Source organism: Bos javanicus, chromosome 16 (assembly GCF_032452875.1).
Source record: "Bos javanicus breed banteng chromosome 16, ARS-OSU_banteng_1.0, whole genome shotgun sequence".
In the NCBI taxonomy this organism is placed as follows: domain Eukaryota; kingdom Metazoa; phylum Chordata; class Mammalia; order Artiodactyla; family Bovidae; genus Bos; species Bos javanicus.
Genome location: NC_083883.1, coordinates 12,792,619 through 12,818,052, shown reverse-complemented (window position 1 = coordinate 12,818,052; position 25,434 = coordinate 12,792,619). Strand labels below are relative to the sequence as shown.

The 25,434-nt window shown below is 38.8% G+C and overlaps 2 protein-coding genes across 7 annotated transcripts in view; one reads left to right on the top strand and one right to left on the bottom strand.

Moving 5' to 3' along the window:
- The window catches only part of RO60 (Ro60, Y RNA binding protein), a 32,342-nt gene extending 19,814 nt beyond the window's left edge, over window positions 1-12,528 (top strand). The window contains exons 6-9 of the mRNA XM_061382161.1: window positions 2,861-2,977; window positions 3,757-3,870; window positions 4,145-4,291; window positions 5,991-12,528. Coding sequence (XP_061238145.1) covers window positions 2,861-2,977; window positions 3,757-3,870; window positions 4,145-4,291; window positions 5,991-6,143 — 531 coding nt within the window. The 3' untranslated portion in view covers window positions 6,144-12,528. The remainder of the gene's footprint in view (window positions 1-2,860; window positions 2,978-3,756; window positions 3,871-4,144; window positions 4,292-5,990) is intronic.
- GLRX2 (glutaredoxin 2) lies at window positions 1,729-25,434 on the bottom strand. Of its 6 annotated transcripts, none has more exons than XM_061382166.1 (5): window positions 24,573-24,764; window positions 23,048-23,111; window positions 16,048-16,224; window positions 14,647-14,782; window positions 1,729-3,522 (listed from the first exon to the last, which is right to left on the bottom strand). In XM_061382166.1, exons 1-4 carry the CDS (start codon window positions 24,671-24,673, stop codon window positions 14,651-14,653), a joined length of 474 nt encoding a protein of 157 aa, XP_061238150.1. In that variant the 5' UTR covers window positions 24,674-24,764; the 3' UTR covers window positions 1,729-3,522; window positions 14,647-14,650. The 6 variants fall into 6 exon arrangements, with proteins under 6 accessions (XP_061238150.1, XP_061238149.1, XP_061238152.1 ...); XM_061382165.1 differs by lacking the exon at window positions 1,729-3,522 and adding an exon at window positions 4,062-4,273; XM_061382167.1 differs by lacking the exon at window positions 1,729-3,522 and adding an exon at window positions 14,914-15,023 and having other exon boundaries at window positions 14,695-14,782; window positions 24,573-24,771.

Genomic DNA, 25,434 nt, shown 5'->3' with positions numbered 1-25,434 from the left:
ATTTACATTTACTGGAAGTTCTAGCAATTACGAAAGGAGAAGAAATATTAAAATGTATCCAGGTTGTTTTCATTTTCATTTAAAAATTTTTTATTATAAAAATTGTTTTGTCCACTCCTGCAGCATGCAGGATCTTAGTTCCTCAACCAGGGATTGAACCCATGCCCCCTGCAATATAAGTGTAATCTTAACCACTGAACCACCAGGAAAATCTCAGTCCAGGTTGGAAAGGGAGAAAAACTATCATGTTCTCAGATGATTAGATCTTACATGGAGAAGACCATAAAGAATTCACAAAATAGGATTTCCCTGGAGTCTAGTAGTTAGGACTCCACCCTTCCACTGCAGGGGGCACAGGTTCTATCCCTGATCGGAGAACTAAGATCCCACATGCCACGTGGCATGACCAAAAAGAATTTTTTTTTAAATTCCACAAAATAATATTAGATCTAGCAAATGGATTCAGCAGAGTTGCAGAATATAAATTCAGCAGGAAAAAATCAGTAGTATTTCTATACACTAGCAATGAACAGTCCAAAAACAAAATTAAGAAAACATTCCATTTACAACAGCATCAAAAATAATGAGAAACTTTGGAGTAAATTTAACTATGGGGTGTAAGACTGAGTTACTGAAAACTGCAAAACACTACTGAAAGAAATTTAAGAAGAAATAAATAAATGAGAAGACATCCGGTGTTCCTAGTTTGGAAGACTTCATAACGTTAAGATGCTGGTGTACCCAAAGCAATCTACAGATTCTGTGTGATCCCTGTGGCATGTTTAGCAGAAACAGAAATCCCCATCCTAAAATTTATATGGACTCACAAAGGAACCCAAATTGGGAAACCTAATGTTGAAAAAAAAAAACAAAGTTGGAAGACCCACACTTCCAAATTTAGGATTTCAAAAGTTACTACAAAGCTACAGTAATCAAAACAGTGTAGTACTGGCATAAACACGACATGTACACCAACAGGGCAGAGCAAAACTCGCACATGTATGGTCAATTGATTTTTGACTAGAGTGTCAAGGCAATTCAATGGAGAGAAGACATAGTCTTTAACAAATGGTGCTGGGGAGATTGGATATCCACATGCAAAAAAGTGAAGCTGGACCATTACTTTACACCACATACAAAAATTAACTCAAAGTGACCTATAGATAAGACTTAAAACTACACAGCTGTTAGAAGAAGATGTATTATGAAAGCTCATGACCCTGGGTTTGGCAGTAGCTTCTTAGATGTGATATCAAAAGCACAGACAACAAAAGGAAAAGAAAAGTAGATAAATTCTGACTTCATCAAAACTCAAACCTTTTGTGCATCAAAGGACACTGTCAAGAGAGTGAAAAGATCTGCAGAGAAGGAGAAAATATTTGCAGATCATCTATTTTACAGGGGTGTGTATATATATATTTATATACATATATGTGTGTGTGTATATATATAAAACTCCTACAACTCAACAGTAAAAATACAAACAACCCAATTCAAGACATGAGCAGAGTACTTGAACAGACATTTCTCCAAGGAAGGTAAACAAATGGCCAGTTAAGCACATGCAAAGATGCTCAACATTAGTCATCAGGCAAATGCAAATCAAAACCACAGTGAAATGCCACTTCACACCTAGTTGGATGGCTCTGGCCATCCAAAAATACCACCTCCTATGTATATACCCAAAAGAATTGAAAACTGGAACTCATATAGGTACTCATACCCAGATGTTGATAGAAGCTTTATTCACAGCAGCCAAAAGGTGGGAACAATCTGAGTATTCATCAGATGAATGGACAAGTGAAATATGATATACAACCTGAGTATTCATCAGGAGATGAATGGACAAATGAAATATGATATATGCATATAATGGAGTATTCAGCCTTACAAAGCCTTACAAAGAACTTGAAAGATGCTACAGCAGGGATGAACCTTGAAAACATTATGCTAGGTGAAAACAAGCCAGACAGGAAAGGATAAGTATCCTGTGGTTCCACTCATGAGGTTTCCAGAATACACAAATTCATAGATGTAGAAAGTAAAACAGAAGTTTCTTAGGGCTAGAGGTGGGTAAAAATGAGGAGTTATTGTCAGTGGGTACAGGGTTTCTGTTGGGATGAAAAGTTCTGGAATTAGTAATGGTGGTTATATACATACATACATACATACATACATATGCTGCTGCTGCTAAGTTGCTTCAATCGTGTCCAACTCTGTGCGACCCCATAGACGGCAGCCCAATAGGCTCCCCGGTCCCTGGGATTCTCCAGGCAAGAACACTGGAGTGGGTTGCCATTTCCTTCTCCAATGCATGAAAGTGAAAAGTGAAAGGGAAGTTGCTCAGTCATGTCTGAGTCAGCGACCCCATGGACTGTAGCCTACCAGGCTCCTCCGTCCATGGGATTTTCCAGGCCAGAGTACTGGAGTGGGGTGCCATTGCCTTCTCCGATACATACATATATATATATAAAAAATACATTGTGAATGTATTTAATGCTACCGAATTATATACTTAAAAATTATTAGAAAGTAAATTTTATGTTGTTTATATTTTACTACAAAAAAAATTCCTTGCTAGAAATTCCCAGTTTACTTCATGAGGAAAAGTTAAAAAAAAAAAAAGGAAGACTGTAACTTCTTTACTAGCTACTAAAGTTATTAAATAGGCCATATTATTTTCATTGTTTTACCTCTGGTTAAAGCTAAGCATTTCTATATATTTGTTGACTGGTAAATCAAAAATCAAGCCTTTTATCTTAGTCTTTGAATGAAAATTAAGTAAATATGGTATGTTAGAAATTTAATTTATTTACAGTTTCTGTGATTGCTTTTAATGATTGTTTTGTGTTCTCTTTAGACAGTTGAACCAACTGGAAAGCGTTTCTTACTGGCAATTGATGTCAGTGGTTCTATGGACCAAAGAGTTTTGGGTAGTGTACTCAACGCAAGCACAGTAGCTGCAGCAATGTGCATGGTGAGAACTCCTAAGGCAATTTAGGATTTTGCCATACTGAAAATATTTACCTGGTGCAAAACCAAAAAGTTGGATATGATCAAAAATTATATTTTCACTTGTTTTAAGCAAAGCTTTAAGTCATTGTATATGTATTTGAGTATACTTATATATTCCAGTATTCTTTCCTGGGAAATCCCATGGACAGAGGAGCCTGTCAGGCTACAGTCCATGGGGTTACAAAGAGTCAGATACAACTTAGCGACTGAACAACAACAAAAACATACTTACGTATACTTTAATACTTATGTATATACGATATTGTAGGTATATTGAAAAAGCATGTCTAAAGAAAAATCAGAGTAGAACTTTTAATTTTACAAAAACATATTAAATGTTACTCATATTTTTAAAGAAATAGATAATGCTTAAAGAAATTATTAACGAATATAGATGTTAAAAGATCAAGGACTAATAATAACAGATAGGAGACTTCGGTTCTAGCCTGATTCAGTAGTGAGTAACCATCAGCGAGCTTCTTAGCTTCTCTTCTGTCGGTTTATTGCCTATTTAATAAAATAAGAAGAATAACATATACTCTATTTGCTTTAAAGGATTGTTGTTAAAACTAGTTTCTTTGTAAGAGTTTGTGAAAGTGCTTTGAAAGCTATACTGTTACTGTATAGTTTTCACACACAGTAAGTTCAGAAATAAATCATCATATTTTCTTTTAAAGATGAACTTTAAAAGACTGTATTTGTTTCCCCTGTAGTGAAAATTCCTACTATTGAATTTTTCAGGTTGTCACACGAACAGAGAAAGATTCTTCTATAGTTGCTTTTTCAGATGAAATGGTACCATGTCCAGTGACTACAGATATGACCTTACAACAAGTTTTACTGGCTATGAGTCAGGTAAGAAACTATTTCATGTAGTTTACTTAACATGTATTTTATAATAACTTTGTATTGATGTCATACCTGATATTAATATATGAGAACAAATTACATCTCAGTTTTTCTTACGAGCACAAAGTAAAAAATATACTTTACAAGCTTTCTGAAAGCATATACATTGGCGCTAAACAAGATGATAACGTGTAAAATAGTATTTTTAAGTATTTAATTATTTTGGACATCTCAGTATGGAAATGAGAGCATTTAAGACCACATTTTTATTCTGAGTTAGATCCCAGCAGGTGGAACTGATTGCTCTCTTCCAATGATCTGGGCTCAAAAGACAAATACAGCTGCTGATGTCTTCATTGTATTCACTGATAACGAGACCTTTGCTGGAAGTGTCCATCCTGCTATCGCTCTGAGGGAATATCGAAAGGTAAAGCAAATTCTAATATTCATTCTCACCCCAAACAAGATTCACTTCTAAAACAGTCAATCTATTTTTTTAAAAAATAATACTGAAGGTAGTTGTGTACGTTTGTAAAAGATATACGACACTAGTTCTGGACTCAACAGTACTTGAAGTGAGGAAATACTGAGTACACATATATAATTTATTTCAACCAGTTCCAGATGTACACATTTTAATATCCTTTGCAAACAGTATTTTCAGTAATAATCAAAATTTTTTTTAAATTTAACCACAAACTTTTTAATGATTCAACATCATTTCTGAGTTTTGCTAAGAACTACATAAATGTAAAGCAAAGCTATAATATAATGTGTGCTTTAAGTGTTATGAGTATTTCTGAGTTCTCGTCAGTGCTCTGCAGTTGAACTTTGTGAAATGAGGGAATTGTTCTGTATCTGCACTGTCCAGTATGGAATCTGCTCGTCAGGGGAGAATGTGGAGCCTTTGAACTGTGGCAGGTGTGACTGGAAGTAGAACTAGAACTCGATGAAGAGCAGTGGCTCTCAAAGTGTGGTTTCCCTACCTGCACCTTTTCTTAGCATCACCTGGGACCTTGTTAGAAATGCATGTTCCTGGAGCCCTTGGGAGACCTGCTGAGTCAGGAACTCTGGGGATGGGACTGTGTATTAACAATCCTTTCTGGGGATTCTCATGTGTGCTTAAGACAACAAGTGAGAGAATGGAACTCAGAATCAAGAAGCCTGGGTTCTGAGTCCTGGGTCTTCTCTTTATACTAGCTGTGGATCCAAGTGAATTATTTAACTGATACATGTCATAATAGTATATCACTGCTGTGGTATGTACCATGTTGGTTAAAAGTACTACTTACCTTCTAGGGTTGTTACAACAATTGTTATTGTTTAGTCGCTAAGTTGTGTGATTCCTTGGACTGTCGTCCTCTAGACTCCTCTGTCCGTGGGATTTTCCAGGCAAGAATACTGGAGTGGGTTGCCATTTCCTTCTCCAGAGGATCTTCCCCACCAAGGGATCGAACCCTTGTCGCCTGCATTGGCAAATGGATTCTTTACCACAGAGCCACCAGGGAAGCCCTCGTTATAACAGTTAACATTAGGTCAATTGTCTAAAGAGCTCATGGTATCTGACATAGTGCACGCTCAGTGATTGTTAGTCTTTCTCAAAACCTGAAGTATTTTAGCCTTAAATCATAGCTGCAGAGAACAAGTTATTACACTGACATTATAGTTATAACATTTATATATGTCATACATGCCAATGTCATAGAACAAAACTTGATAACCCCAGGAACTGTTTTCCTTATTTGTACCCATACATACTGCCCCAGTGTATGATGTGCTGGTAAAAATGTCTGATGTCTTTGAACATTCTGACAGGTTTCATGAGTACAGAATCCCTGTGCTGCTCAGGAATGTATTTTGTGTCCATAAAATGAGTAATAACATCCAGCAGAGAAGCAGGAATTTCAGGCAGGTTGTTCACATGTTTAATTTTCTGTACTTCTAAAGATCACATTCTCTTCTGAAGTCTTCTGGCCCCAGAAGACTGACAGATTTTATGGAGGAAAAACAAATTGGCTTTGTAATGAAAAACTGTGATAGAATTTAAAATGTTTTCATTTTGGAGGTTATTTGTTTTTGCTTATTAACATACTATTTTTTTTAATGTTTTTGATCTTTTCCTACAGAATATGGATATTCCAGCTAAATTGATTGTTTGTGGAATGACATCAAATGGCTTTACCATTGCAGACCCAGATGATAGAGGCATGTTGGACATGTGTGGCTTTGATACTGGAGCTCTGGATGTGATTCGAAGTTTCACACTAGATATGATTTAACCATACGCACCAGCACAACCTAAGAGGTCCACTGCCATCAGTGATCTCGCTAAAAATACACAGCTACTTGCCAGCTAATCTTAATCCACTGAAAAAAGTCAGACAGTGGTATAGTATGTGCATAATGGAAAGGTTACCTTACCAAAAAAATAAGGAAGGAACAATAAGATGAGCCCAAAGTTCTTTCTACTAAACTAGCCTTGGGGAAATAGCTTCAGAATACACTGTAGCCCCCTCTACCTAACAGAGAACTTCTTGTTGAGACACTGTAAAATAGTCCAGCAGTTCTGCTTTGGTGAATGATCACATTTGTACTTAAAAGAAGTGAGAGCCAAAAGTGTAAGTAGTCCTATATCATGTCATTTGTTTGAGAAATGCCTTGAAGTTTTCTTAAATGTTTTCACTGGTAAAGGACAGCTTTGATAATGTCCAAATACTCTGAAATGCACTGGACCATGTACTGTGATTGATTATGAAACTCCTTGTAAATTTTTGTACCAAGGGGATAAAACAACAACCAAGACATTTGCTTATGAATGAGTTTTACAAATTGCTTTTAACAGTTTTGTCCAATCACATAAATAGCAGCATTCTCAGTCAGTGAAAAGATACTCTGTTTCTGAGGGTTAATTTACATTTACAGGATTGTTTACCATTAACCAGAAACATAATGGAAACCTTTGAGAAGAAATACTAAAGTTTGTGTCAGCTGAGGAAGTCTATTTTGGTTTGTTTTGTTTGTTTATTGCTGTGAGGGGCATGACTTGATGGTTCCCTGTGGCTTATACCAACATAGCCCCATGTAGGGACACATTTTTTCATAAATGAAAACATAAGATGTTTCAAGCATTTAACTTCCCCTACTCTCAATCTGAAAAATATGACAAATAAAATCTCAACTATAACCATAATCCAGTTATACCTTAAAATATTTTACCTTACTTTATCTTACTTTAAATTGTTTAATATTGTTTTAATTACTTTTAATTACTTTTTTTAGCTAACTATAAATGGGTTTTAGATATTTCTAATTGTAAACATGTTGGCACCCTCCTCTCTTTGTCTACTATTCATTTGTGGCAAAATCTTCTTTTTTGATAGTATAAAAAAATAAGCAAGCTAGGTCTTTCAGGTTTGAAAGGCAATTTTTGAGTGGCATATTACCACTTACCAGTCTATAGGAAATTAAATTTTTCTTATTTGTGTATATTAAACTTCCTATTCATTATACAGTGCATTATTTTCTTGAGCAAATACCCCTTCTGTGTGAGGAGCTTTAAGCGGTTGAAATGCCAATATATTTGCTCATAATTATATCATGGTTGTCTAAGATAATGTGCACATAAAACTTTAGTTTTTATGTATTGTTCTTTAAATGTATTTAAAGATTTACTGGGGATTTTTAAAGCCTTCTCACTATGAAAAGTCAAACAATAAGTGTAAATCACAGACTTGTGTGCTTGGGGGTTAGAAGCATTTTATGTTAGGGGGCAGAAGGATTAAGTAATGTTAGAGTTTGTATATTCTTCTGTTTGATGAGAAATTTGGGCTCTGGGAGTGACAAGAAAATGTCCCTTTCAAACTTACTTGACATGTTTATACTGGGTTTATCTGATATGTAGCCATTCCTTCAAGGCAACTGGTAGCAATTTGTAAATATTGTGATTTACCTGAAATTTTGGTCAACAAAGCTAGTGGCATCACTACCCAACACCCGCAAAATACATCGCTTCTGGTATCTTTGGTTTTTTTACCCTGTGTCAGGCATTAGATTTGAAATGGTAGCTACTTTCGATACATTAAAATATTATGCTCAGATTGAGTTTAAAGTTTAAAGAACCTAATAGAATTATGTAATCATACTTGAATTCATTACATAAACCCAAGGTTTTCTTAAATTAAAAATTATAACATGATCTAACTTTTTATTCCTAATAGAAATGTTAAGTGGAATATAATATAAATGCTTATTTACTTCGGTTAAATACTGTTTCTATATTGTTTTTAGTCAGAATATTCAGGAACTAATATTAATAAATCCATCAGAGAAGTAAGATTAGCTGTGACCTTTTTGAAGTCACATAGAAAAGTCTATTAAATGTTAAGATTTGAGAAAGAAAACTACAGACCACCACACAAGGTAGCTTTATTTTCAAATCATGGAGCTTTAGAGCTGAAAATAACCTTAGAAATGTAAAAGGTAACTTTTTGACTTAGGCTAGGAACCCGAGGTCCGAGAGAGTGTGACATTGGAACCCTAGGTCTAGAAACGGCCTCCTCATTCTCATTCCAGTGTTCATTTCCCCAGAGATGGGAAGACATTTACTTATAAGAGTAAGGGATAAAATAGACTTTTATCTTTTTAGGTATTAGGAAATACTTAAATGTATATACATGATTGCTTTAGGAGTAGAAAAACAGAGACATTGTGAACATGTATACTTTTGTAGTTCATAGTGACCCTCAAGCACAATTAATATCTTAATAACCTGTGTTGCTATATAACATAGTCATATAGAAAAAATAAAAACTTTTACCTCATTATGAATAAAATATTCTCAAGTAATAAAGAAGTTTTATTTTCTGAATTACTTGTAGCATTACCGCTGATTAGGAAAATGTTGCTTTTAAAAAAACAACCCTAAGAAAAATAAACTTTATGTCCCAGAAAATACGTAAATATTTTCAGGACATAACTGTAATTAGTAAAAACAAAAACTAATCTTATAATCCTACCCTTTCCTTGTTAGTTGAAATTTCTAGGAGCTTCCACTTAGGAACACTGTCTTGTATTGTTTAGTTTAGTGATCATCTTATGGGAATATTGGTGAGGAAAATGCTCAATGAATGGGATGTACCATCATCTCCCTGGAGCCTCTTTCACTCTCTTACTGTGTGACTGGAGACAACCAGTTTAACCTGTGTGATTCAAGTGTGCTATCCTTAAAAAATAACATAGCTGATCCTTGGATCATAGAAGAATCAATGAATTTATATCTGTATAAAAGTCAAAATTGGGAAGAGGGCTTGCAATACAAATTAGAACTTCTTTAAAATTAAAATCTTTAATAGGGTATATATTTTGAAAAACAAAATGTTTTAGAATAACAGCTCATTAAGCTGAGTAATTTTTTAAAACACTCCTGTTCTGAATGGGAAATGTCATCATTCTCTGATAAGAGAAAGAAGTAATATATTCCAAATCTAAGATCCCATTAAAAAACAAACTCATACTCTAAATAAGAAGATGGTCTGACAAACATTTGCTTACCTTTTAAATAATAGGTAAATCTATAAATGATAGAATATAAGTTAATCAGGCTTTTTTTCTGCAAAGCAATTTAAAGTTACTTGGGAAATTTAAGACAGGATTTCTGAATAAATGTGAGGATTTGACAGTTAAGTGAGAAACATCTTTAGAAGCACAATAAAGCTACATCTAAACGATAAAGGAAAATGATTGTGATCACTTATTGGACTTATTTTAATATGACTTAAAGGCACCCACACATTTCTCAATAAGGCCCTTACAGTAAGTAATCAAAAATGAAAAATTCTAGTCTTGTCTACCACAGACCTGGGTGATTTGTTAAGGCGATAAACCCCTCTAGAGAAATGTCAGATAGCTGCAATGGAAACATGCTCAAGGGAGAATTAGGAGAAAAGGTAAGTTGAACTAGTTAATTAGGTGTACTTACTGAATGCATTTAATCTAGTATATCCCATATACCTGCTCCCTAGTCCCTTATTTGTTGAAAGATTACTTCTATACCTTTTTTTCTTTTAAAATTCCTTTCTTCTGACATTTTGGTTTTTTGTTTTTCTACTCCTGCTCTACCTGAGTAATAAAGTGAATGACAAGAAAGTCACCTGTATTTAGGTTTGGGATACATCTTTTGCAGATTGCCTTTTGTTCCACATAGAGTTAAGGGCACATTTTTTTTCAAATTAATAACAGGCAGGTCTCCTGGAAAAATAATCAAATTAAATTCTCTTCCCAATCAAGTTAACTTGTATACCTTTTATATAAGCTGTACGCAGAAATTTTGTGGCCTTTTGAGTAGAGTTAGTTACTCAGCCTTTGTTTGCAATTATAAGTTTACCTGGCTCTTAGAAAAAGCACTCTTTGAAAAATAAATAACTGAATACTCTCAGAAAGTAGCACATCTCAGTGCTCATATTTCCATAATTATAAAGACTACCCACAAAATCTTTGGTCTACCAAGTACTTGACCATGCTTCTATATACATGGCTTGTAATATAAAAGGTCTTATAAATAAGACTTGTATCCACATTGAACATTTTTTTACTTAGTAAGTGTTTTATTTACTTTTGAAAAATTATTATGATGTTAATTTAAAAATTAATCCTATGGTAGTATTTTTCATACAGAAAACTAATAATTAAAAAAAAGAAAACTAATAATGTAGTTAAACTTACAGTTTGAATAGAAATTATAACAAATGACACATTTTCCTAAACTCTGAAAATACCAAACTATATAGGAAATCGGTAAAAAGAAACTTAAATTTAGGAGATATGTTGCAGAATTCTATGACTGAAATTAATGTGATTATTTTCAGTGAGAATTAATTTTGTAAATATAATGAAAACATATAAAAGGTATTTCTGAGCCTAAGAAAATTTTTCCGTTTGCTTCTATTTAATTTAGTACTGCCATGTTATAGTAATTTTACAAACAGAAGTGAAAATATTCCATTTTCAAATATATTTAAGTTTTTCTGCTTTTAGAAGCTATCAGAATCTCTACATGAACAAAAGAAATAGTAAGTTAGGTACTTTTCACTTAATGAACACTTGGATTGTTAAGGGTAGTAAATGGGGTTAAAGCCTTGCTATTTTATGTATCGTTACCACATAATTGATGAACATTATATCAATACAATCATTGTATCGAAGCCTCTGTTTAAATTACTTAATAAGCTTTATTTGTAATGCAAACTGTTTAGAATCCATACACAGCCAAATCAAAGATATTATATAATTAATGAACAGTAACCAAGAAAAAATATTTTTGTTGCACTACTCAAGATGGACTGCATGTAATTTGGTATGGTGTGACTAGACATAGCTTGTAATGCATCTAAATTATATTTTCCTCCTTTTATTGTCAGCTTCTGATAATGAAGAAATTCTCCTAAGGGATGAGATATATGAAATCAGCTTTAAAAAAAATTGGCTGAGGAAGAACTGTTATAATCTAGTTATAAAATCTCCATTTTCTTTATATAAAGGCTTTGATTTCTATATTTGACCACTCAGTATTTAAACTATACAGACTAATGCCTGCATAGAATAAAATTGAAGTATATAAGAGCCTTAAAGTGAAAAAAATGAACCTTCTGACTGCCTTAAAATATGACTAGCTCTCTAACACAGGCATACATACTTTGCTTAGGGTCTGTTCATTAAGTAATGCCTTAATAGTGTCAGTATTTCTGAAGTATAGAACTTGAAGGTTCTTTTACAGCTTTCTCTTTTACATAAAGAATGGAAATTTAACAAGTTTTAAAATCTGATTGTACATTTGTTGTTTAAGCACCCATTAACAGGATAACCTAGGACACTGATGTGTTATACATACATGACTGTTAACATCAGTAATACCTTGTGATAGTTTAAGGTTTTTTATTGTTTTGTATAACAAATTATCCAAGAAGCTGGACTCTATGTAACATGATCTCCAAGGACCAAGTTGCATATTTAAACACTCTGAGTGAAAAATAAAGTTGTACAGTTCCAAAAATGATTAATTTTTTGAGGGAATTTTTCAAGACAAAAGGCAAATATTTTCCTTCAAGCCTACCAGCAATTCATTCAAAGAAGTAAATACAATTGTAAAACAGTTGCAATAAGAAGTATCCAGGCCAGTGATGTTTAATTACATTCACATTTTTACATTCACTTTGCCTTTTAAAGCAGGAATATTTTATAAAAATGAGAGAAAACTTTAAATTGTCAAGCTGGTGCTTTAAAGTATATAAAGTCTGATTTATAACACATTCCATTTCAAAGGAAAAGGACCCTGAAGGAGGGGCGGAGGTTTCCTAGATCAGTTGATAAACTCACTGATACTCTGTTGAGTCTTCCAAGTTATCACTGTAAATAACACATCTAACAATGTAATTCTGCTGTTTTCTGATAGAAAAATGGATGAAACACTAATGTATGAAATCTGTTTCATGACAAAATAGTTTCCACCAATACTGTGAAATCTGGACTCTCCTGTCTAGCCCTGCAAAACCCATACTGGATAAATCATTTTAGACATGGAGTGCAGGTGGGCACAATGTGAACTGTTTCTAGTCACTTGTATTATTGTAGAATTTGATAGAGGTACCAAATAAACTCTATGCACATCAAGTATTTGTCTTTTTATTTCTTGACAGAAGAATTTTAAGGTTATTATTATATGCCTTGTAAGAAGCTTCTAGGTGGCACTAGTGGTAAAGAACCTGCCTGTCAGTGCAGGTTAGACATGAGATGCAGGTTCGATGGAGGATCCCCTGGAGGAGGCGTGGCAACCCACTCCAGTATTCTTGCCTGGAGAATTCCATGGGCAGAGAAGCCTGGCAGGCCGCAGTCCATAGGGCCACAGAGTGGGACATGACTGAAGTGACTTAGCATGCATGGCTTACAAGATGTAAGGCTCCTGGCCTTACATTTTATAATCTTACAGTATTTGAATATTCAATCTTATAATAGTTGAATAAAATGAAATTAAGGTTTGATCATTAATACTGGTCTTGAAATGCCTCAATGTTTATTTAAAATATGTGCTTGAGGATTCTTTTCCAATGGGTATTAATTATAGAATCAAAACTAGATTTAATAAAAATACACATTTTTTAAAGAGTTTAAAACGATTCTTTTGTGGGAAAAAAATTATTCAAAGTTGCCTTTGGGAGGAAGGAAAGGATAAATTACGAATTTGAGATTAACATATACACACTACTATATATAAAATAGTTAAGACCTACTGTATAGCACAGGGAACTACTAAATACTGTGAAATAACCTGTAAGGGAAAAGAATCTGAAAATATATATATACACACACATATATATATAATAGGTATTTAATCTGTAACTGAATCACGTTGCTTTATACCTGAAACTAACACAACACTGGAAAGCAACGATACTTCAATTACAAAATTTTAAAAAAGAGAAAATAAAAGTTGCCTTTGGGAAAAGGTAACACCAAAACTCAACTAGGCAAATAAAAATATTTTAAGTGCCAATTTACAGAGATTTCTCTGAATTCCCATCAAACTTTAATATTAAAATTTCTAAGATCTGAGCCATAGGAATTGAAGAGAACAAGCTACATATGAATATACCCACCAAAACTTTATAAACATTCATTCGATATTAGAGTTCTACATTTAAAGATGGCAGTGAACAGCTGTATGGAGAAGGAAAGATCACAAACTCCAGTTGACCCTTGGAACGTGGGTTTGAACTGTGTAGATTTTTTTCAGTTATAAATACTGCAGTAGCAGAGGACTGATTCTAAATTACACTTGGATTTTCAAGGTGGTATTTGGAGCCCCAATCCCTGCCTTGTTCAGGGGTCAACTGTAAATATTTGCTCACAGATGAGCAAAACTATATTTTAAACCTGAATTAGGAAACTTGCCTTTAAAAAAAATTGTTCAAATAGTATTTTTTTTTTTTAGTATTAGTAAACAAAGAAACTTAAATATATTTTAAAAATCCCATTTTTCCCAGCAGCTTTTCAGCTTCCCAATTAAATATTTTGGCAATTCATGTCTAAGTTGATTAGTGGTAAAAGTGAGGGGGGAAAAATGGCCTGTTTTTTTTTAAAGTTTGTCTTTCAGATATTAACATTAAAAATCAAAGACCAAAAAAAAAAGATCATACTTTTTCTTAAACAGATCACCATTTTCTTTCTAACCTATGATTCTGGAAAGAAAGTTCAGCTGCCAAAACCTAGTTTTGCCTTAGATTTATATTAAGACTTTTATCCAGCTGTAATTTACTGTGTTATGGACTGAATGTGTCTCCCCAAAATTTATGTTGAAACCCTCATTCCCAGTAACAATTATGCTTTTTTCTACTGAAAACTTATGTCCCCCCACCCAAATGTCTTTCTGTTAATCCTCCGCTTGGTAACAAGTCCCTGCATAATCAGACTAAAGTTCTTGGTCGTCTGGGACTGGCATGTCACCTGGGCAGCTGCTTAGTCCCACAGGACTGTCCCTTATAGCACTCACTTCAGATGCCTGTCTGTCCAGGTTATCACCTATTACCTGCTCCTTCAGTTTTAAATATCTTTTTTACTGAAGAACTGGAAAATAAGATGTTTCCACAGTGATTTATTGTTCATTATTTTTACAACCTTTTCATGAAGATAATTCATATATTTAAAACACCTTCAAATATTTAAAAGGCATTATCAGGCAATATCATTCTAAGTATATAGTGACATATGACTAGCAAAGTTATATGCACTTACATCACTAAAGTTCTTCCCTCTTACTGTTTTTTAAATGACACTGGTGAACCAGTGGAAGCAATTTCCCTTCTTTGTGAAGCCTATGAGTGTCAGTTGCGCCTCCAATAAAAGTTCCATTGACAAATATTCGTGGTACCTGTTGGATAAACAAAAGTTTAGATAGCACCCTGGGTGTCAGAAGTATAAAGCCATTCACAGGATCCTAATACATGCTACTCTGGGTGCTTTTATGGGCAAAGCACCATATAAAAGCTCTTTGATAATTACCTATTTCAACTCTCCAACCCTTTAGATGGGGCTTCCCTGGTTAGCTCAGTGGTAAAGAATCCATCTGCCGATACAGGAGACAGGCTCAATTCCTGGGTCGGGAAGATCCCCTGGAGAAGGAAATGGCAACCCACTCCAGTATTCTTGCCTGGAAAATCCTGGCCACAGCCCATGGGCTCACAAAGAAGTCAGACAGCGTCTAAACAACCGCCTTTCAGGTGGGTACTAATTTTTAGTCTTATTTTGGAGGCAAAGGAGGCACAGGAACTTGCCCAAGATCATGAAGTAAGTGACAGAACTGGGGTTTAAACCCAGGACAAACTGACTCTCAATCCCTTTCTCCTCATCGCTTTGACATATAAAAGGCAAAATAAAGCAATTAGCAATCTCTAATGATTAATAATGTTTAAGTGGTTCTTTCTTACCATTGTTTACTAAAGGGGAAGAGTACATTATCAACTCCTTAACAGGCACATATAAATAGGAAGGAAAATGGCACATATAAACAGGAAGGAAAAATAATGTTGCCATTATTTTTCTTTTTTGTTCCTTTGGTTTTGTTTTGTGTTTTTTTGCCACACCATGCAGCATGCAGGATCTTAATTCTGCCTGGCCAGGGATTGAGCCCCCTACAGTGGAAGCTCAGAGTCCTGACCACTGGACAACCATGGAATTTCCTCTATTTTTTCCATAATGCATATTATGGGGAAATCCTCAGATGTCAAGAATCTAAAAACATGGAGCCCAAAAGCACTGTTATTAGTACAGAAAATGAAGCACCCTTGATCTGCACTGTTCAAGTGAGGAAAGAAGAATTCTTTCATCTTGAAAAAGTCCCAGGAGGATGTCAACCATTTATAGACCACCACTCATTAAAAAAAAAAAAAAAAACACCACTCATGCCAACACCATCACCCCACCCATTTCACACACTCACACACACACGGTAAAATTTTTTAAAAAATAGAACTCTGTTGTTTCCTGGTCTATGAATCTGTTCCAAGATCCGCCATTTCTTTATCAGTTCAGGTTCTCAGAGTATGTCTGGCTCACTTTTCCCTACACAAGGACACAGGCCCAAGGTGACCCAGCTCACCACCCACTTGGGCAAAGCACCACGGGGAACGGACTCACGGTTCTTTCGCCAGTCATTTTGTGAAGAGCATCTTGAAACTGACTTCCGTATTCAAGCATGTCCAGTTCCACCACTTTATAGTTAACATTCATGTCATGGAAAAGGTTTTTTGCCATCGTACAGTAAGAACAGGATGTCTTGGAGAAAATCACCACACAATTATTAGAAATGGTCTCCTGCAGTAAAACAAAAAGATCAATTTAACTCTAGACATTACCTCTCAGAAAGGAATCATGATACAGGAGATACATGATATAGTAGGAAGGGTATGGATTTTGGAGCCTCACAATTTAGGGCTCAGACTCAGCCTATGTCATCTAATTCTCATCTGTAGACTGAGGACAAAGGAACATTATTAGGGAAAAGGGATGTGATGATACAAAGTGTTGACACAGAGTAATAACGCAGATAATCACAGCCAATTCAGAGACAGCAGACACTTCTGTGTGCCAACACGATCCTCAACACTTCACCTTCACTAGTTCACTTAAACCTCACTATAGTCCTGAGATGTGGGGAGCGAGCTCCGCCCGTGGCAAAGGTCATAAGGAAGGAGGCTTGGCATACGCAAAGGCGGGATCAAGCCTCAGGAGTCTCCCTGGAAATTCTCGAGCATCTACCCCCAAAACCAGAGTCTGCCTACTTTCTGCTTTGTGCTTTCACCTACACCTCTGACTTTACGGGGGGCTGTCCCCCACTACCTCTCTCTGAAAAAAGAGTTAGCTTACAGTTCCAGTTAATAATTCCTGGGTGTGACAGTGTTTAACCTACAAACTCCTTTGGAAATCCTCTAGCCTGCCTGAATAGGTTTTTCAGGCCACATGTGATTGTTCACAGCCTCCCAACTGTGAGAGGCAGGAGATGTTCTAAACTGTCTAAACACAGATTCCTTTGAGTAGTTAAAAGATTGATTAGAAATTGTATTGGTGAAGGGTTTTTCACTTATTGGGCCAATGTTTGCTAAGTCTCCATACTCCTTACCTACTGTGTCCTTGGCAGTGTATTGACTGATATAATGGGTGTATAGAAATGTAAGTAGTAGCCTCAATGTTTGTAACCTTGGACCCTTGAGTTAATTCTTTTCTTGATTGAGCCCACCTCACCTTTGCCCTATAGGAATGCAGCTTTGTCCAATGCTTTTTTGGAGGCTGGTGCCTGACTTTGGAATAATCACCTTTAGAGAAAGATAAGTTTCTTAAAATGTTAACAGGCCTCCTGGCCAGAAGATGATGTAATTCACCTGAACTTTTGCATATGATAAGTTTGAAAGCCTGGCTTTGATTAGGACCAGGAACTGCTGTCCTTGCATGACTCCACCCCTTCCCCCATTATCCTCTATGCACAACTTAAGATATAAAAACTACTTTGGAAAATAAAGTGCGGGCCTTGTTCACCGAAACTTGGTCTCCCCATGTGCTGTCTCTCCCAAATTCTGGCTGAGTCTCCATCTGGAGCGAGGAACCCACCATGCTTACTAATTATGCCTGGGCTTCTAAGATCCGACCGGGGAGGCCTCTGTGTCTCCTCTCCTTCGGGAGAACAGAAGGACACCTGCAGCCTACGTAAGTGGTGCAAACTTCTTGTCTTGAAGTTTTATTGGTCTCCCGAGTAAACCAAGGTACTCAGCCTCTTTTCTCCACTGAATTTTCCTTCTGAGCTATCCTCATTCTATTACTCTTTATATCTTTGATAAAATATTTAAATAAATAGGTCGCCGACGCCGTCCCCGCTTCGAATACCCTGGATCAGCCGGGGCTGGTCCCCGGCACTGAGATAGGTCTTTATCATCGCCTCCACTTCATACATGATGAAACTGAGGCAGAGAGGAGGGTAAATAACTTACCCCTGGTCCTCAGTTCATAAGTGGGTGAGCTGGGATTTGAACCCTCACAAGTCTGAGTCCACAGCCCAGGTACTTAATCTCCTGTCATACTACATCTCGAATATTCAGAAGGTGTTCAGGAGTTAACTCCTTACTTAACTGTCTTTTAAAAAAAATTTTTTTTTTTTTACCATCTTAACCATTCTTTGATTTTTTTTTTTTGGCTGAACCACACAGCTTATGGGGTCTTAGCTCCCCAACCAGGATTGAACCCATGTCCCTGGCAGTGGAAGCCTGAAGTCCTAACCACTGGACCACTGGAGAATTCCCTTCTTTGCTTTTTTTTTTTTTTACATTGAAATATAACTGACTTACATTATTATATTAGCTTCAGATGTATAGCATGGTAATTTGGTATTTTTATATTTTACGAAATGATCGACCCACTTCCTTAATGTTCAATGGTGAAAAATGACGTATACATGCATGCTCAGTCGCTTCAGTTATGTCTGACTCTTTGCAAACCTTTGGACTGTAACCTGCCAGGCTGCTCTGTCCGTGGGATACTAGAGTGGGTTGCCATGCCCTTCTCCAGGGGATCTTCCTGACCCAGGGATCAAACCCATGTCTCTTACATTTCCTGCACTGGCAAGCAGGTTTTTACCACTGACACCTGAAGCCCCAATGATGTATGAATTCTCTTCAAAATGTAAGGCTTTCAAGGATCCAGGTATAAACAATAGTTTTTCCCTTCAACTTCCACTCCTTCCTTTTATATCTTTATAGTAAAAAAAACAACTGTCATCACTGTTTTGATAAGATATTCCCCAGCATTCATTGTTCCTGGAAAAGCTACTTCCAGAGATGCTGACTCAGTGGGTTTGAGGCAGAGGTCAGAAACTATTTCTGAAAAACATTCCCGACAATTCTAACATCAGCCTGGAAGCTATATTAGCCTTGGAAGCTATCCTGCCTGCCTTTGTCACAAAGACCCCGAGGCTTCGCTGTGCATCTGTGTCACAACTTCACGGATGAGGTTTGTTGAGCTCTGTGCATGTCAATGCCCAGGTCCTTTGGGAATTTCTGAATGGACAGATCTGGCACCCAAGCATCTGCTAGGTTGTCCTAGTGCCAGTCATAAACAGCACCTTCAAGATAAGGTCAAAAATCAGAGAGTAGGACAAAGTGGTTCAGAAGTTACATCTACCCTCGGGGGTCAGAAGGGTTCCAAGTCAGTGTCTGTTCAGTTGTTCAGTCACTAAGTCATGTTCAACTCTTTCGACCCCATGGACTGCAGCACACCAGGTGTCCCTGTCCTTCACTATTTCCCAGAGTTGGCTCAAATTCATCTCCACTGAGTTGGTGATGCCATCCAACCATCTCATCCTCTGTCATCCCCTTCTCTCCTGCCCTCAATCTTTCCCAGCATCAAGGTCTTTTCTAATGAGTCGGCTCTTCACATCAGGTGGTCAAAGTATGGGAGCTTCAGCTTCAGCATCAGCCCTTCCAATGAATATTCAGGGTTGATTTCCTTTAGGACTGACTGGTTGGATCTCCTAGCTGTCCAAGGGACTCTCAAGAGTCTATGTGTCTGCAAATCTATTTCCATGCTTCTCTTCTGCTCACTCTCAATATTTACTACAAAAGTCTATCTCAGGGAGAGCTAGACAGGCCAGAGATGTACTACTGAATCCATTTTACATGTAAGAAAACTGAGGTTGAGGAGTTCACAGCACTGGGTGGGATTCAACCCACCCTGTCCCAAAACCAAGGCCAGTGCTCCTTCCTCACTGTGCTGCCTCAGGTTAGAGACACACTGAGACCATAAATTTAGAGAGAGAGGAGCACCCTGGTGGCTGAAACATAGTAAAGTGAAAGTCATTCAGTTGCATGTGACTCTTTGAGACCCCATGGACTGTAGCCCACCAGGCTCCACTGTCCATGGGATTCTCCAGGCAAGAATACTGGAGTGGGTAGCCATTCCCTTCTCCAAAGGATCTTCCTGACTCAGGAATTGAACCTAGGTCTCCTGCATCATAGGCAGATTCTTTACCATCTGAGCCACCAGGGAAGCCCTGACAAATAGTGATGTAGAGATTCCTCGGTGATCAATGCAAAGAAATAGAGGAAAACAACAGAATGGGAAAGACTAGAGATCTCTTCAAGAAAATTAGAGATACCAAGGGAACATTTCATGCAAAGATGGGCTCAATAAAGGACAGAAATGGTATGGACCTAACAGAAGCAGAAGATATTAAGAAGAGGTGGAAAGAATACACAGAACTATACAAAAAAGATCTTCATGACCCAGATTACCACAATGGTGTGATGACTCACCTAGAGCCAGGCATCCTAGAATGCAAAGTCAAGTGGGCCTTAGGAAGCATCACTACAAACAAAGCTAGTGGAGGTGATGGAATTCCAGTTGAGCTATTTCAAATCCTATAAGATGATGCTGTGAAAGTGCTGCACTCAATATGTCAGCAAATTTGGAAAACTCGGCAGTGGCCATAGGACTGGAAAAGGTCACTTTTCATTCCAATCCCAAAGAAAGGCAATGCCAAAGAATGCTCAAACTACCACACAATTGCACTCATCTCACATGCTAGCAAAGTAATGCTCAAATTCTCCAAGCCAGGCTTCAACAGTATGTGAACCGTGAACTTCCTGATGTTCAAGATGGATTTAACCAGATATCAAATTGCCAACATCTGTTGGATCATAGAAAAAGCAGAGATCCAGAAAAACATCAACTTCTGCTTTATTGACTCCACCAAAGCCTTTGACTGTGTGGGTCACAACAAACTGTGGAAAATTCTGAAAGAGATGGGAATACCAGACCACCTGACCTGACTCTTGAGATATCTGTATGCAGGTCAAGAAGGAACAGTTAGAACTAGACATGAAACAACAGACTGGTTCCAAATAGGAAAAGGAGTACGTCAAGGCTATATATTGTCACCCTGCTTATCTAATTTATATGCAGAGTACACCATGAGAAACACTGGGCTGGATGAAGCACAAGCTGGAATCAAGATTGTCGGGAGAAATACCAATAACCTCAGATATGCAGATGACACCACCCTTATGGCAAAAGTGTAAAAGATCTAAAGAACCTCTTGATGAAAGTGAAAGAGGAGGGTGAAAAAGTTGGCTTAAAACTCAACATTCAGAAAACTAAGATCATGGTATCTGGTCTCATCACTTCATGGCAAATAGATGGGGAAACAATGGAAACAGTGTGAGACCTTATTTTTTGGGGCTCCAAAATCACTGCAGATGGTGACTGCAGCCATGAAATTAAAAGATGCTTACTCCTCGGAAGAAAAGTTATGACTAACCTAGATAGCATATTAAAAAGCAGAGACATTACTTTGTCAACAAAGGTCCATCTAGTCAACACTATGATTTTTCCAGTAGTCATATATGGATGTGAGAGTTGGACAATAAAGAAAGCTGAGCACCGAAGAATGGATGCTTTTGAACTGTGGTGTTGGAGAAGACTCTTGAGAGTCCGTTGGACTGCAAGGAGATCTACCCAGTCTATCCTAAAGGAAATCAGTCCTAAATATTCATTGGAAGGACTGATGCTGAAGCTGAAACTCCAATACTTTGGCCAGCTGATTCAAAGAACTGACTCATTTGAAAAGACCCTGATGCTGGGAAAGATTGAAGGCTGGGAAAGGGAGAAGGGGACGACAGAGGATGAGATGGCTGGATGGCATCACCGACTCAATGGACATGAGTTTGAGCAAACTCTGGGAGTTGGTTATGGACAGGGAGGCCTGGCATGCTGTAATCCATGAAGTTGCAAAGAGTCGGACACAGCTGAGCAACTGAACTGAGAGATTCCAAACTGAGCAGAAACTCAGGATGACAGCGTCACAGTTTCTTGAACCTTCCTTCTTACATTTTCTCAACCCTGTCCTTGCTAAATATTTCATGGTTTCATATTCTTTTCGTTTGTTTGTTTTTGGCCAAATTGTGAGGCCAAATTCCATGACCAGAGATTGAACCTATGCCCCCTGCAGTGGAAGCATGGAATCTTAACCACCAAACTGCCAGGGAAGTTCCTCATGGTTTCCTATTCTTATTTTAAAGAAGCAATCCCTCACAACAGGTCTCCAACATTATTGTTATATTCAGCAGCTGTGAGTCAATACTTTTGTAGTCAAATAAACTAAAGGCAGAAATGTTTGTGTGTAGTGGTGTTTGGTGGTGAGGAACAGAGAAATACGTATGTCCTGTAGGCTGCTGCTGCTGCTACTAAGTCACTTTCAGTCGCGTCCGACTTTGCGATCCCATAGACGGCAGCCCATCAGGCTCCCCGGTCCCTGGGATTCTCCAGGCAAGAACACTGGAGTGGGTTGCCATTTCCTTCTCCAATGCATGAAAGTGAAAAGTGAAAGGGAAGTGGCTCAGTCGTGTCCAACTCTTAGCGACACCATGGACTGCAGCCTACCAGGCTCCTCCGTCCATGGGATTTTCCAGGCAAGAGTGCTGGAGTGGGGTGCCACTGCCTTCTCCAATATCCTGTAGGCTATAAGGGTAGAAAAACATATACACAAGAGGAATTTTCTGAGGCAGATTTAACTAGGCTTTGCAGTTCAAGCAAGAGAAAGACAAGAAAACACAGCAGTGCACAGTATCCTTGAGAGGAGTGGTCATAGAGTAACTACTGCAAACTAGGTTCTATGTTTTAGAAAAACAGCTTCTCGGGGCAGAAATGAACAGTATGCCTGGCTAAGGCACCCTGACTGGTAACAACAGGAAACCTGAGGTGGGGGAGACGGAAAGAGCAGTCAACCTCATAGACCCAATTTAGAAGAGCGAAGGCACTATTAAGAATAAATCTCATAGGGACTTCCCTGGCAGTTCAGTGGTTAGGATTCTGTGCTTCCACTGCAGAGGGCACACTTTCAATCCCAGGTCGGGGAACTAAAATCCCACAAGCAATTTGGCACGGCCAAAAAAAGAATAAATCTCATAAATTCTGACTAAGAAAATGATCCAGAACTTCTTTGTATCATGCATGATTTTGATAGCAGATTTAAAAATATATTAACTTAGTAATTAATTTACTAGACTATGTCAAGTTTAGATAAGCATATTAAATATGTACGACAATTCTATTTGCACCAAGGAAAGTTTTTTCCCACATGTCCCCCATCACTCACTTGGATCTGATTCACGGGAGCAGTTGCTGCATTTCCCAAAGATGATGATGTGCTGTTCCCCATCCTAAAATGAATTTTAAAGAGCAGTGCAGTTAAACATTAAGGACAATATATCAGATAAGATCCATTCAGAGCAACCCAATATGCAAATATATATCCAAACATATGAAAGAGAAAAGTTTTACTTGCTATCAGTACAAAATAGCATTGTCAAAGTATTTGTTTACTAATATCACAAAGGCCTGTGTCCTTTACTATCTAGCTTTCAGGAAAGAAAATTGAGGTTAAGGGATGAAGGTGTGGACCTAAGTAGGAGCTTAGGTGGAACAACACATCAATCAACTAAGAGAACACATCCTTTTCATCTCAGTTCCAACACTTAATTAGTATTCCCAAAGCATCTACTATTTGCATCTACTCTGGAAGCAGGAATTCTAGTAGAACTTTCCTAAGACCATATTTCCTTATGTACTAAGAGGAGGTGGAAGGTGTATTCTGAAACATCACCTTCCCTGCCAAAGAAAAGAGAAAGCTACTGGAAGGCACTTTTCTCCAATTTCAGTCAAGAAAGTAAGTTGTAAAAAAAAAAAAAAAAGTAAGTTGTTCAATACACGTTTCTCTTCTCCATTAATGAAGTAGCTACTAGCCATGCCACGTTTATGGAACACCTACTATGTGCTAAGCAGGCAAAGGGCTGAAATGCCGCAGGGATAGTATCACTGTAAAAACACCACTGAACCTCCAAGACTTGTCAAATAGTTACACAATGTGATTGGCACCTTCTGGAGGGGGTTTCTAGTTTAGCAGAGGTTAATCAAGGGGCTCCTCGAGTCTTGCAAAAGTGGCAGAAGTTAACAGATTGAGGAGTTAGGAATAACGTCCCAGACAGAGGGATGGATGTACAGATAGGCGAGCTGGTAAGATAGCCCTGACTGGCCTCGCGGGAGAAGGCGGTCTCGCAACGCAGGCCTCGGGGCCGCGGGTATTCACCGACCTCGCTCGAGCCAGAGGCGACACCGTCCTATCTCGAAGACCTGGCCATTTGGTAGAAAGCGCCACTTCCACTTCCTGTCGCAGGAGCCAGATTTAGCAAATGAGAATAAAGATCGCTCGGTTAAATTAGAATTTCAGATAAACAGCGAATAACTGTTTAGCCTACGTATGTTCCGCTCAATATCTGGAATATACTTAAACCAAACCATTATTCGCTGTTTATTTGAAATACTAATTTATTAGGGCATCTTGTATTGTATCTACTAACCGAGGAGGAGGGGAGATTCAAGCCAGCAAGACTTAGGCTTGTGCAATCTGAAGATCACGTGGTCCCGAAATCGCCAAGAACACTTAAGGCACCTTCTCTCCTGGTCCCTTCCCGGCCTCCCGCCCTCCGAGGCGCCTCAGCGGTTCGATCGACTCGGGGCGTACCGGGCGCCCGGGAAGAAGCCGCCCCAGCCTACCGCTAGGTCCAGACCCCCGCGAGGCCGCACAGCCACGCCCAGCTCGTGCTGCTCGCAGAGCCGCTTACCCGGAGCCCGAAATTCCCGCTGGCCCCTCAAGCCGGCCGGCTGAGCTGCTCCTGACCGGGATGAGCCGAGTCCCCACCAGCGCTGCGCGGCGCCAGTACATGGTCTTAGTGCGGGGCCGCAGCGAGCAGACGGGCCAGCTACCGCGGCCCGGGAGATCCCGACCCTGCCCTCCGGCTCCGCCCTACCCGGCTGCCCACGCCCCGCCGCCACGCCCCCGCCACGCCCCCTCTCCGCCCGTGGCCCCGCCCCGCCGGCCTGCTCCTCCTCCAACCGCGGTCCCGCCCGCCGGGCTGCCACTCCTCCACAGGCGGCCCCGCCTCCACCCTCCGAATTCGCCTCTTTACTTGGTTCCGCCCCCTTCCTCCCAGCCCCGCCTCTGTCTTCCGGCCCTGACCCGCCCGCGGCCCGCTCCCTGCAGTTAGCCCCGCCTCCACCCGCCGATCCCGCCTCCTCACCCGGTTCCGCCCCCTTCTTCCCAGCCCCGCCTCTGTCTTCCGGCCCCGCCTCCGCCTTGCCCTCGAAGAGCCCGCCTCCGCCCGCCGGCCGGGCCCCCGCTAGCCGGTCACGCCCCCTCCGGGCTGCCCTTGAGGCGCCGGTCTATTCTCCGCGGCCGCCGGGTCTTTCTGCCCCTGGCAGCCCGGGTGCTAGGTCTCGGCCTGTCCCGCCCACTAGGGGGCCGCTGTCGGAGTCCCAGCTGATGCCTCACCTGCCCGTGTCAAGGGTTCATCCAGGTCCCGCCCCTATGCCTTTTCGGATCGTGAACGCTCATAAAGGCTTACAGACACGTGCAGGCACTCCTGGGCACTGTGGCCAACCTTCTGACGAAACGGAAAACAAAAACAATGAGTGTCGGACACGGAA

Bases quoted from the DNA above. Each gene is read 5' to 3' on its own strand.
- GLRX2 (XM_061382166.1), bottom strand. From the start codon at position 24,673: ATGTACTGGCGCCGCGCAGCGCTGGTGGGGACTCGGCTCATCCCGGTC. The intron at 23,112-24,572 runs GTAAGCGGCTCT...AATTCATTTTAG, and splicing joins GCGGGAATTTCGGGCTCCGG to GATGGGGAACAGCACATCAT. The intron at 16,225-23,047 runs GTGAGTGATGGG...GTTTTACTGCAG, and splicing joins CTCCCGTGAATCAGATCCAA to GAGACCATTTCTAATAATTG.